Genomic DNA, 14,637 nt, shown 5'->3' with positions numbered 1-14,637 from the left:
AAAATGAGAAAGTGAGAAAAACCAAATTGACAGATTTGTCTGTTCCTACTCCTAGTAAAGATGATGCTCTGGTGTTGTGAGCTGGCATCAGCACAGTGGATCATGGATCAGGATATAAATAGTAGATAATAAGTATTCACAAATTAAGATCCTTTCCTATGATGTTGTGAAATGTGAAGATTTGCAACTAATTTGTGCTGGTTGAAAATATACTGATTATTTAATTCAATGCCTGGAGCAGGCTCCCAAATTTTAAGACAGGTGAAAACACACATAGCTATTTTATTTATTTATTTAGTTTAATTTATATACCGCCCTAAGCCCGAAGGCTCTCTGGGCGGTGTACAAAAAGATAAAAACAAGCACAATATATAAATACAATAAATACAATAAATAATAATAATAATAATAAAACAAACAAACAAACAATAACGAACCAAACAACATCCAAAATACGGAAATTTATTTAGGGAAAAGTGTGCCAGTAGCACATGATGCTGTTGCCAAATTCAAGCTAATACAGGAATACCCCGCTATACGAACCTTCACTTAACATACACTCGCTTTTACGGACATACTCCATACTCCACCATGCCCCTGTTTACATATGCTTGCTTCACACCTACGGACACTTAACGGTGTGCGGGGGTGGAAATAGACGCAATTGCGCCACCGCAAATCAGCTGGGAGGTGTGATCGCGATCAGCTGAGAGGTGCGGCAGCGCAACAGCAGAGGCTTTAGCGCGGGGCTTTGAGGCTCCGCATGAAGGAGAGGTAAAAAAAGTTTTAAAAGGTAGTGCTTCATTTTAAGGACATTTTCGGTTTACGTACTCGCTCTGGTCCCATTGAGTACGTTAATGCGAGGTATTCCTGTAACTTATCATATTTAGGGTCACATATTAACATAGCACTTTCATTAAGGTGTTATTTAAACACATAGCTTCATGTGCACATTTACTAAACTGGGAACACTGATTAAGGCTGCAGCCCTATGCATTTATTTATTTATTAAATTTATTAGTCGCCCATCTGGCTGGTTTACATAAAAACATGTAATTCACATTAAAACCTTAAAATTCCAACAATAACACTAAAACCTAACCCTCCCCAAAAACCTGCCTGAAGAGCCAGGTTTTCAAGGTCCGGTGGAAGCTCATCATGGAGGGGGCATGGCGGATTTATCTTGGGAATACGTCCCCTTAAACTCAGTGGAACTTACTTCGGAGCAGATTTATATAAAATGCCGTGCCATTATTTTATTGCAGCCATTTTGTAGGTAAACCAAAGCAAATCAGGCTGTGAACACATTAGCTGACAGAGCAAAGTGTTTCCATTAGCCACACCTGAAGGGGGAAGGGGGGACAGGTTGATCTGCGCAATCTCTTTGAGGCTGAATGTTTAAAAATTTATTTATTTATTTATTTATTTATTGGATTTCTAGACCGCCCGACTAGCAAAAGCTTTCTGGGTGGTGAACAACAAAAAATACAAATACATCTCATAAAAATTACATGATAATACTACAAAACATATAAATACAAAGATCAACATTTCATAATAATTTCCTGTATAAAATTTAAGTTAAAAACGCCATAGAGAAGAGGTAGGTCTTAAGCTGGCGCCGAAAAAACAACAGCGTCGGCGCCATACGCACCTCATCGGGGAGACTGTTCCAGAGTTCGGGGGCCACCACTGAGAAGGCCCTAGATCTCGTCACCACCCTCCGAGCCTCTCTATGAGTCGGGACTCAGAGGAGGGCCTTCGATGTAGAGCGCAGTGTACGGGCAGGTTCGTATCGGGAGAGGCGTTCCGACAGGTATTGTGGTCCCGCGCCGTATAGGGCTTTATAGGTCAAAACCAACACTTTGAATCTGGCCCGGAAGCATATTGGCAGCCAATGCAAGCAAGCCAGAACAGGTGTTATGTGTTCCGACCGCTTGGTCCTCGTTATTAATCTGGCCGCCGCATTTTGGACCAGCTGTAGCTTCCGAACGGTCTTCAAAGGCAGCCCAACGTAGAGCACATTGCAGTAGTCTAATCGCGAGGTTACCAGAGCATGTACTACTGATGTAAGATCCTCTCTGCTCAGGTAGGGACGTAGCTGGGCTACCAACCGAAGTTGGTAGAACGCATTCCGTGCCACCGAGGCCACTTGAGCCTCAAGTGACAGGGAAGGATCTAACAAAACTCCCAGACTACGAACCCGCTCTTTTAGGGGGAGTGTAACCCTGTCCAGAACAGGGTAACTATCCAACACCTGGTCGGAGAAACCATCCACAAGCAGCATCTCAGTCTTGTCTGGATTGAGCCTCAGTTTGTTAGCTCCTATCCAGTCCATTATCGCGGCTAGGCAACGGTTCAGCACATTGACAGCCTCACCTGAAGAAGATGAAAAGGAGAAGTAGAGCTGCGTGTCATCAGCATACTGATGACAACGCACCCCAAAACTCCAGATGACCGCACCCAACGGCTTCATGTAGATGTTGAAAAGCATGGGAGACAGAACCGACCCCTGCGGGACTCCATATTGGAGAACACACGGTGTCGAGCAATGTTCCCCAAGCACTACTTTCTGGAGACGACCCACCAAGTAGGAGCGGAACCACTGCCACGCAGTGCCTCCAACTCCCAACTCCGCGAGCCTCTCCAGAAGGATACCATGGTCAATGGTATCAAAAGCCACTGAGAGATCAAGGAGAATCAGCAGAGTTACACTCCCTCTGTCTTTCTCCCGACATAGGTCATCATACAGGGCGACCAAGGCTGTCTCAGTGCCGAAACTGGGCCTGAAACCCGATTGAAATGGATCTAGATAATCAGTTTCATCCAAAAGCACCTGGAGTTGGCCAGCAACCACTCGTTCCAAGATCTTGCCCAGGAATGGAACATTTGCTACCGGTCTGTAGCTGTTGAAATTTTCTGGGTCCAAGGAAGGTTTTTTCAGGAGTGCTCTTACTGCCGCCTCCTTTAGACAGCCAGGGACCACTCCCTCTCGTAAAGAGGCGTTTATCACTTCCCTGGCCCAGACAGCTGTTCCATCCCTGCTAGCTTTTATAAGCCAAGAGGGGTAAGGATCTAGTACCGAAGTGGTTGCACGTGCCTGTCCAAGCAACTTGTCCACATCCTCGAGCTGAACCAACTGAAATTCATCCAATAAAACATGACAAGACTGTGCTCTGGACACCTCAATAGGATCAACTGCTATAAACTGGGAGTCTAAGTCCCGACGGATGCATAAGATCTTATTCTCGAAGTGTCCAGCAAACTCATTACAGCGGGCCACCGATGACTCAACCAAGTCCTGAGGGCCAGAATGAAGTGACCCTCGGACAACTTTAAAAAGCTTCGCTGGGCGGGAAAGGGATGACTTAATGGTGGCAGCAAAGTATTGTTTCTTCGCCACCCTCACCACTTCTAAATACAGTTTAGTGGAAGCACTTACCAGCGCATGATTGCATCCATCGGGAGTTCGCCTCCACTTCCGCTCAAGCCGTCTCCTATTTTGTTTCATCGCTCTCAGCTCTGGGGTGTACCATGGAGCTGTATGAGCTCTACACTCAAGCTGCTCCCACCAGATTTTACTGTAAAATGGGGCGGGTTTTGACTAGCATCATGTGCCCCCATTTTCAGAAGAGAGAGGTGAAGACGCACTGGAACCAGCAGAACAGTGAGCGTGTTTCTACCCTCAATGCTACTGCTACTTACAAGTGGTATTTGTTGCTATTTTATTTATCCATAAGTATTATACAGTTTCAAGGGCGTTGCTGGTAGTAGCTACAAATTCAAAGACTAAATGGCAAGCCAGTTGCAAAGGAAGGGAAGTGCAATGGCTCCAGGGAAAATGCATAGTAATGAAGGCACAGGAAACTTCATTACTCTGAATTTGCCCAGGATGAATTGCGTTCCCCTGCACCATGGAAGCATTCTTTGTTTCATGAGTTGTAAACCTGAGAACTTTTCTATTGACTGGAAATTCAATTTCTGTGACGATGAGGTAAATTGGTGCCATGTGACTTTGTGGAAAAATGATGGAGGAAAGCACTCAATAGTAATCAGTTCTCATCCTGGCCTTTTGCTGGCACACATATAATTGGTGGTTCTCTGGGGTTTTCACTCCAATTTACAGAAGTTTCATTTACGCTCCTCTAGCAGAGTTCCACTCAACTCTTTCACTTTCCTTTGAAAAAAGCTTTCATTAACATGCAAACAGCAGTCCTTTGAAGCAGACTAATTACTGCACCTTGTAGTGTAATACATGGAATACAACAGTAAACTCCTCAAGAATGCTCTAGAAGGCATCATTTGCATCAGGGCTGACAAAGCATTCACTGTAAATTTGATAGCTGACATTTCATCTGGTATGCAGGTTCTGGGCACCAGATGTAACAGACCACCATCACACTTTTCAAGACCACATGGGAAATAACACTTTTTCAAACTATAGAGGTGCCCAGATAGAAGCTATGATATTAAACTGAGGAATGCAAAAATCAGGATCCAAATAATAAGAGGCCCAAATCAGTGAGATTTCACTGTATGTATTGCTAGCCAGCGTGTGGAAAGTATATCTATTTCACAAAAGCGTTTAGGGTGCCTTCAGACCGTCACTATTTTGCAGCAGGGTGGAATTTAGGGTTTGTGCAGTTAAAGTGACCTAAAGGACAATTGCCCTACTGTGATAACCCTGCTTTAAAAAAAGAGCCAGACTTTTTGCAGTTTGGAAATTGATGGGGAAATGCATTGAAAAGTGTGGGATGAACGGATCACTAATGGGAAGACATACAAATGCTGCATAAGCAAATCAGGATGAATGCTCATTATTGTATAACTGCTCCACAAACAAATCCAAATGAATGCCTAATAAGGGCCAGATATAATCTAACCTCTGCATAAGAGTTGTGCAAGCAAATCAGAATGCATGCCCAATAAACATGACATCTGGACCCTTAATATAGTGAAAACAAAATATTTAGAAGTTTGTTAGATAACCCCCTTAACACAGGGGGGAAAGATTGGCTGGATTGTATGGGCTAGTTGACAGAGATTTGAATTGCAACAAAGGGCTGGTGCTGGTTGCTAACTTGTTTTAAGGTTTGTTCCACCAAATCCAAGGAGCTCATAATAAATCTTAAAGCCCTAAATGACTTACAATAAGACATCTCATAAATAATAAATAATATTAACACTTTGGTCAGAAATGAAAGGGCGGTGTTAGGCACACACAGCAGTCTCAAACTAAGGGTATAATCCAATACATGTCTACTAAGAAGTAAGCTCCATTGAGTTCAATGGGACTTACTCCCAGGTTAAGTGTGAACTGGATTGCAGCCCAAGACAATGAGCTTCCCAGTTTAAACCCAGAAGTTGTGACAGTGATGTTCATATATAGCTTCTGTCATAGAGGCTAGACATACATGTATGTGCTTTACTTTTAAAAGAGTGGTGTGACAATGGCAGGAGTGGTGGCGGGATGGAAATATGAATGCCCTGGGCATATCAAGGCAACAGTTGAGAGTGGGAAGGGTTAGACTCTGAAGATCTGAACCTGGTTTGTTGAGTAGATCTGGGGAGCTGTAACCAAGACCCTAGTAGAGCCTATTTCGGCATATTTGAATGTTATCAGAATGTTATCTGTTTAAACAACCCAGTTATGCAAGAGCACTTGGAGATTTTCAATGTGGCAGACACAGTGTTCTGCTAGAGCTTTCAGCACCTAGCCACCAGGTCTACCATATTATTTGAACACCATTATCTAGAAACTACTCTGAAACAAATGTGGTTATCTTTTCACCTGTCGTAGTCTTGGCAGATCTCCCCAACAGCTACCAGTGCCTTCAAGTATTCATTCGGCTGATAGGGGTGGATGTAGTGGAGTGAACAGCTGTTCCGGGGATCACCATTTGAAGCTGTAAAATCTATAGCTACCTGGAAAGGAATGTAGAGAATAATACGTTACACTATGCAGCCTCTCTGCTGTATGCCTCCATCTTTTTTTAGCATGGAATGATGATAAGCACTAGAAATGGAGACGATGAAACCAAAAGAACTGGCGGCACAACAACACAGTTCTCCATGCTCTACTCCCATATCCAACTGGGGCCTCACGGTGGGCTGCACATATTAAAACCTATGTGATATACACAACAGGTTTGTATGATATTATGACACAGTATACCTGTGCAAAATGGTTTATAATCCATGTTTTAGTATTGTTTTTTACACTTCTTACTTGCTTTCCTATCAGGGCCAGCAAGTACCCCTTGCTGGTGGCCTCCCTTTATTTTGCCTTATCTTGATAGTGGCACGCAGGCAAGCATGGTAAGAGCATTAAAATGCTGGTCTAGCCAGCAAACACTGCTTCTGGTGCCTGCCATTTTAATTCCTCCTACAATGTCTTTGGGGTCCCAGTGTCGCTTTGGGCAAATCTGTTAATTTTGGTTTCTCATTTTTCCAATCTGTTCTCTACATCTCCACATCAGTCAGCACTTTTTTTAAAAAAAGTCCTCATGAAAATTTATTAGCATTTTAGAGATATTTTCTCCTAATATACATGTTGTATGCAATTTTGTCTTATACACATGTTTGCAAAGCAATTTCCCTTAATATATCATATTTTATATGTTATTTTCACTAATATATACATCAATATACACACTTCACCCTAGAATATGCATTTTTGTACACATGGGTTGGTTAGAGAACTGCATTGCAAAATTCACAGGAGTGCAAATTTCTAAGGATCACTAGGTTTCCATTCACTTATTGTGTCAGAAATCACAGCTTAGGTGGCTTCATCTTTTAATACAAATTGAATCACATTTCTCCCCCATCCCTGCTCTGGACTGATGCTATATTGGGGCCCTAGAGGCATTGATGAGATTTGATTTATTAGACTTGCATATACTTAAAAAAAAGTTTCAAAGAAATTTACAATATATATAATACCATAACACATGATAAAAAAATATGGGGGAATTTAAAAGGTGGGCATAGGCCACAGCCATTTGGTGTTTAGCACTGAGGGGTCAGTGACTTTGCTCATTGGAACCTGCCTGATGGGCCTGCTTGTTATGAAGTGGAGACCCAGGCCAGGTTGCAAATCAAAAAACAAAACCAATATCAATATAAAACAGCAGCTTTTAAAAGGGATATGTCATTTATTTATATTTGTATACTGTCTTTTCATTAGAGGTGCCCAAAGACAGCTCACAGGGGGGAAAAAGGCTGGAAATAAGACAATTCACAATGAAAGATAAAAACAGCTAACAGCAACAAAATATCAATACAAATTTAGAAGTGGTAGCCGATAAAATATAGTAAGCAGTGATAACATAACTTAGTTATATTATCTAAAGCCCAAGTCCCAAAGTCTTAACAACCATACAACATTCATTCAGCATGAATGGACATTGTGCTCTATTCATCCTCAGAGGAGTTCACTAAAGGAGATCACTATTTCTTCTGAATAGGTGAAGAACTGAGATTGAAAGATGGCGACTTCCTTTCCCCTCTAATATATGGCTTGGCTTGTTTGTATGTCGGATGCTGTATGCTGTATGCTGTAGACCAGTGGTTCCCAACCTTTATGAGGACGGGACCCCCCTTTATAAGCTGAAAATTTTTTGTGACCCCCTCCCCCCAGGGAGGCAGGCTGGCTGCCAGGAAGGAAGGGGGAAAGCAGCCTTTCTCTGCAGCCTTGCTTCTTTTTGCTTCACAAAAAGCCCTCTCCTCTCATTCTAAGTAAGGGTGTTGCCAGTAGCGGCAGTGCAAGGAAACGCGAATCAGTGATAGTAATCCCCTCTTCTTCCTGGTAGCTCCACCCTCAGCCTCCTTTGGTATTTGCCATGTATTTTATAGGCAGATGCCTACCCTTAGTGCGCCTGAAAGACGCTCTGGCGCTTCAGGAAAAGGCCTCCCCTCTCGTTTGGAGCAAGGGGGAGGTGTCATCTGCAGCAGCAGTGGAAAGCAGACAGTGTCGAGGGAGTGAAGACTTTTTTAAAAAATTAATAAATAATTCATTTCTTTACTGTTCACGGCCCCCTCTGGATTACTTTGCCCCCAGGGGGTCCTGGCCCCCAGGTTGGTAACCACTGCTGTAGACTGATGAAGGGTGAAGTGAGAGGGGCTGATGAATGGGTAGGATAGAAGGGCTTTTGGGCCATCCAGTGCATCCAGTGCAGAGTTGTGGACCTGAACTCAGGGCCATAGAATCCCTACTCCAGAAATAGAGACTATGCATGATTATGAAACTGTATTTGTTCCCAGGTTCCTAAAACCAGAACCTGAATTACAGAAAAAATGGGTTCAAAGGCCCTTGATGAAATCCACAAGCCCTGCCCCGGACTCCTCCCAATTTTAACCCTCCCCAGCCTTCTAAAAACAGTAACAAAGGGGCTATCACAAAAGAGAAGGGCCAAGCACTGAACATGAATGGATCTGGGTAGGCAGTCTGATTACACAAAGCAAAGCACAGCTGGAGACCAGACTGTCCTCCTCAACCAAACACACAGACACACAATGGAGGGATCCTGGCAGGGCACAAACAGGAGGCCAAATCAGACCCTGCTGCCCTTTAGTCTTCTAAAACAGTAGCTAAGAGAGCCCATCACAAATGGTCAGAGAGGAGGCACCTTGATCCCCCCGTAATTTTAGCACTGCCAAAAGCACTTCTTCATATTGACTAATTTCTAAAGCAAACTGCAAATGCCACCAAATCTCAACACACTTGAAGAAAATTACATTTCTGCATTATTTGTTTCAAGAAAACCTAACACAGTAAAACAAATGAAACACACTGTCTCTTCCAATTACATTACAATGTTCATTTGTCTAATTATAAGCTCGAAGCAAGCAGAGCTTAATTTAATCCCCAACACTCAGGTGCTTTCAGGTTCACACATCTGTCTAGCATAAAATCACTGCAAAATTTATATAAACTCCAGGCAATTTCAGGTGCTTACGTTCATTTCATTCTCACTGCTTAAACTTTATTATGATTACTGTAAAACTAATAACTGGTACTTCACTTTTCATACCCAAATAATTTTATAAGCTAATTAACCATTCCTCATTTATTTTACAGATGGGAGAATGCTTGAAGGTGAGCCAGGAGGAGAATTAAAATTTGGGCTCTGAACAGATTTTGATACACCATGTCCTAATTTCTGAGAAATGAGAGGCATCTGGCAGTAAAAAACAAAGTTTTACTTAACCTTTTAGAACTAATGGTTTCTCTTTTTGGAAATTTCTGAGTGTTTTTCTAGATCACTGAAAATCGGATTGTGTCACCGTGGAGTCTCCTCAATGAACCCAGACAAACATACAACACACACTGGATGATCATATGAAATGAAATAACAGAAATGGAATAGAAGTCAACAATGCAAAAACTGATTAGTCCCCCAGTTGTTGACTAAGAGTGAACACATTATCAGTTGAAGACAAAAATATCAGTGTCTGATGTAGGCACCTTTTTTCTCCATAGATTTGGGGTGTGTGTGCTGATGGGGGGCACACCTTTCCCTGCTCTTTTAGATGTGGCAGCCATTTTCCGCTATGCCAGTGCCCCCCCAGCAACTAATTTGTGACTTGCACCTATGGCACTTTCGCAAACTTCCAAATGTTCCCACTGGCCCTAAAATATCCGGGTCCTGGATATATGAAGGGAATATATTTTTCCATATGAACATATGTACTAGATAATCTTCAGGTAAGGCCTTGCCTTATAACACCTGTGCCTTGTGAGACTTGGTTAACATACACAAGGATCAGGGTCCTTCACATGGTGGCATCTTTTCTAGGGAATTCCCTTCCTACAGTGGCTTGACAGATTCAGTTCTGTATGAAGTCTTTGGAAGACTTGCAAAGATGGTGTGGTTCTGGCAGCTTTGGGAAAAATGAAATGGTAGTTTTATTGTGGATTTCTGCTGAAGACTGTTTTTACTAGTTTGCATTTGTTTTACATTTATATATATTGTTGATTTCATGGTGTTTTATTTATAGTTTTTGAGGGCCTTTTGGGCAGAAAGGCAGGCTAGAAATAAATCTCTTGTGTGAATGTTTCAAAATCAATGCAGATTGCCTCTGAAGATGACTCTGTCTCCTCATACTCCTTCTAAATGTCCACTCCGGTCTGCACTGAAATAATTAAAGAAAAACCTTGAGATTTTTTATGCAGAACCAATTGGCTAAAGTGTCTAAGTTTACAAATGTTGAATTTCCTATTTTCTTGTTGGAAGACTTTTACAAAGGTTGTGGTATTGCTACTTGGTATGGTTTTATCAATCGATATTAGGATGAGAGAAACAATGAAAATGATATCCAAAGAAAACCTCATGCAGACACAATCCTCTGAAAATCTGCCTGGTCCTGGGAACAAAATGTATATAGGCTGAGAATTTACTACCTGACATGTGAAGAAGTCTTACTGATCTCATCAACAAAATGATCAATTTATTTTGCAATCCTCCCCACTCCCATCATGGAAGATGTCAAAATGTAACCCTAGAAATAATTGCTACATTGCATATAAATCTCTCTTATTCGCTATGGAGATGTGGAAATACAAGAGGCCCATTTACTCACACATGGCAGGAATATGTATATGTGTCTTAGACAAAGTTAGGGTATGTGGTCATTACAATTACAATTTATAGAAGATTTTTTAAAGGTTTTTTAATACAAACAATAGCAAACATTAATACATACATATGAATTTTTTTAAAAAACAGAATTGTCTCCTGAATCAAAAGTGCCTAAGTATTTAGTCCATACTAATGAATGAATACACACTTCTACTATAGTGCTTTTGTAAAAGCTGCTGGTTATCTTGCTTGTGGATTTTAAATCTGTGCCTCAATGGAGCAAGATGCGTATACGCACAGATTTAAAATCTACAAGCAAGATAACCAGCAGCTTTTACAAAAGTGTGTATTCATTCATTAGTATGGACTAAATACTTAAGCACTTTTGATTCAGGAGACAATTCTGTTTTTTAAAAAATTTCATATGTATGTATTAATGTTTGCTATTGTTTGTATTAAAAATCTTGTATAAATTGTAATTGTAATGACCACATACCCTAACTTTGTGTAAGACACATTTGCATCTGTTACGGCTGATTTTGAACTTTAGATCTTAACATAAGGAATATGTATATGGCATAAATTATTGAACACATATTTTGCAACATGTTAAAAGATATTGGCCCAGTTCACATGCCATGGTAAACCATATTTAACTGTTTTCTTTGAATGCATCAATCTGGGTCACTTTCTTCCTCCTCACCAATGAGTGGGAAAAACAAGCCACAATCCCTGGCTTAGTTATGGTTTGGTTTGTGGTTCATTTGAGTGAAACAAACCACAAGCCCCATAGTATTATAAACATAGTATTATGTTTGGACATAATACTATGCCAGGGATTATGGTTTGTTTCTCTCATGTGCTCGCAGGGAGGAGCAAAGCGGCTCGGACTGGCATGTTCATGATAAACAATTAACTATGATTTACCACAGGGCTGGAGAACCTGAGGCCTAGGGTGAAATGTGGCCCTCCAGCAGGACCAGCACCAGAGGGCAGCCAGGCCGGGCCTTGGCTGAGGGCCCCTGCAGCCCAGAGGGGCTCTGGAGGGCCCCTTTTTAGGGTGGGAAAGTGCTGCTCCTATTCTACAATCTGCGGCAGCTTTGGCTCCAGGCCCTGCTGCGGATCGCAGAGAGGGAGCTCCCAGGCACCTTCCCATACAGACCATGTGGGCCCACAATGCCCATCCGCACACCCCACCTACCTCTCCATGTCCGCTGCGTGCACATACCTGCCATCAAGCAAGATGGTGGCTGAGGCTTCCCTAAGGGGCTGACGCCCCTGCCACCACCTTGGTTGATGGCAGGCATGTGCACACCCCTTAGGGTAGCTCCCACCGCCATCTTGGTTGATTGTAGACATGCGTGCACAGCATGCACAGCATTCACATGAAGTGATGGGAGAGGTAGGTGGGGCATATGGGTGGGAGAGCAAAGAGGGAGGCACCCCAAATGCACCGCAAACAAGGAGAGGGAGGTCCTCAAAGTGTCATGCCAGCAACCAGCTGAAAATGAAAGTGGTAATTGTTTATTGCAGCCCAAAAGAAACAATTACCACTTTCACTTTTGGCTGGTTGCTGGCTCGGCACTTCAAGGATCTCCCTCTTGTTTGTGGGGCATACGGGTGGGCACCGCGGGCCTGGGGCAGGCTGTTGCCCAAGGGCCCAGTCATGCCTGGTGCTGGCCCTGCCCTCCAGATCTCAATTTCTGTTCCTTAACACTGTCCCCATGCCACACCCCTAGCCAGACCATGCCTCTTCCTAGTCCTGCTCTATGCCCTCCTGAATTGCCTTTGTCTGGAAGGAATGCGTCGTTGAACTCGGATAATGCCTCTAGCTTGCCTGTATGAAGGATGGAGAAATGTGAATGAGTGACAGTTACTTTTGACTTTTGCATGGATGGAATATAGCCTACTGTATAAAGATAAGAGACAAATCTGTCACACCCTACACTTTTGCCTCTGACCCCACCCACTTTTGCATCTGGCTCCACCCACCACTGGCATGCACCTCCCAGAAAGTTGCTCATGGGGGAATGCTATCCTTGGGCTGAGAAAGGTTTGCTACCCCTGTTTTACTGTAACAGGAACATTATTATTATTATTATCTTTATTTATACCCCACCTTTTCCAAAACTGGAACTCAGGGCGGCTTACAACTAAAAATGGGTACATATAATTTGGACATATAAAAATCTACATTTAAAATAGAATTAAACTCATTACAGCATTAAAACAATTAAACATCACCTCAAAATACCTAAAACCAATGTAAGAATAATGTAATCAAACAGTAAAACAACACGGGATACCTCTAGAAGTCCTGTCTTAAACAACTTCTACTCCAAAAGCCTGCTGGAATAAAAAAGTCTTCACCTGTCGACGAAAGGACAGTAAAGAGGGGGCCATTCTTGCCTCCCTCGGAAGGGAGTTCCAAACCCTAGGGGCAGTCGCCGAAAAGGCCCTATCTTGCATTCCCACCCATCGCACTTGTGACGGTGGTGGGACTGAGAGGAGGGCCTCTCCTGAAGATCTCAGGGCCTGGGTAGGCTCATATAGGGAGATATGGTCTGACAAATAGCCTGGGCCTAAGCCGTGAACAAAGCTATTACATAATATAAAATTAAACTTGATCCCTTAACCAGCCTGGGATGTTTTAAAAAGGGGGCAAGTAAGAAAATATCATACAGTGATGGCATGTTACATGTTAACGGCAGCTCAGATTTTGTTGGCAAAAGCTTGGAAAACAGCTCATTCCCATTAGACATCTGGAGATGGAAAATCTGGATTACACCAACAAACAAATTCACTTTTTATAAAAGTCTTTGGAAGGAAAACATGTAGATAACAGAAAATATTCTCTGACAGATTTCACATTGACTTTTGAACGAAGGTTTGCCAAAATCACAGATGAAAGATTTTCTGGTGTTTTAAATGTTTTTAAATAAATCTCATTTATTAGTGAGATATGAGGAGAAAGCGGCTTCTCATGTGACTGGAATCGGTGAAGCAGTAACATCTGAAATTTCTCTCAGTTGCTATTAAAGTCACATCTCATGAAGTCAAAGATGGACAATTTGATCTCAAACCTACAGGACTGTAGTTAATGGTGTCTGTGCAGGGGTGGGGAGCCTCAGGCCAGGGGCCAGATGCGGCCCTCCTAGCCTCTCTGTCTGGTCTCTGAAGCCACACTCCCTATTGCTAGACCACCCCCCTCAGCAGCTCTGCTTTGCACCATCCTTGAGTGCTTTTGCCTGGTGGAGATGTGTCCTTCAACTCTGACGATACCTCTTGCTTGCCTGGATGGAGGCTAGAAAGGGGTATGTGAATGTGTGTAGAAACTAGCCTGCTATACAAAAGTAAAATTTACATTTGTTGCTCCACCTACTTTTGCTTAGGGTTCTGCCCACCACTGGCATGTGACCTTTCTCAGAAGGTTACCCAGAAGGGAATGTGGCCCTTAGGCTGAAACAAGTTTCCTACCCTGCCTTAGCGGAAAGTGCTGCTCTCACACAAGATGGGTCTGTCAGTTTTTGCAGATCTCCACCTACTGCAGCCCTCCACGCCATATTCCATTCTGCTGTGGAGGGTCTCCCAACCCTCAGGAGCTTGGAGGGATGGAGAGCTTAGGTGGGTAAGGCGAAACTGGTGAAAATCAGGTATCCCAACATTTGTGAGCAGATGCAATTTATGGTAAGGCAAAGTCACCACTGGACATAACACATCAGGCATTTTCCAGTCTTGGGTCAGGTGCACATTATGTTTATTGAACTGAGTTAGCCACTTCCATTTCTATCACTCATATTTCCACAGTACTCAAGAGAGCTATGTGGAAACTTTACACACAAATTCCATAACCATTAACAGCTGGATGAGCTATGAGAACACTTCTCTTCAGCTGCTAATATGAATGCAATGCCACGCAATCCCCCTGGTCAGCATGGACCCTGATTAGACGAGCATTAGCTTAATATTTCAGCACAGCGACTCCCTGCTCTCGAAGGGATGGCTTGATCAGAACATCTTTAAAGATGGCTTTGAAAGGACCAAACGTTTGCTT

General features: G+C 42.7%; 1 protein-coding gene across 3 annotated transcripts in view; it reads right to left on the bottom strand.

Annotated features, from left to right (window-relative positions):
- Positions 1–14,637, bottom strand: part of CPNE4 (copine 4) — a 294,798-nt gene that overhangs the window by 23,595 nt on the left and 256,566 nt on the right. For all 3 annotated transcript variants that reach the window (XM_061586421.1, XM_061586423.1, XM_061586422.1), the window contains exon 11: positions 5,792–5,925. In XM_061586421.1, coding sequence (XP_061442405.1) covers positions 5,792–5,925 — 134 coding nt within the window. The remainder of the gene's footprint in view (positions 1–5,791; positions 5,926–14,637) is intronic.

This window comes from Rhineura floridana, chromosome 10, assembly GCF_030035675.1.
Source record: "Rhineura floridana isolate rRhiFlo1 chromosome 10, rRhiFlo1.hap2, whole genome shotgun sequence".
NCBI lineage: Eukaryota > Metazoa > Chordata > Lepidosauria > Squamata > Rhineuridae > Rhineura > Rhineura floridana.
The sequence above is the reverse complement of the archived record's forward strand: the minus strand, read 5'-3'. Positions and strand labels throughout refer to the sequence as shown.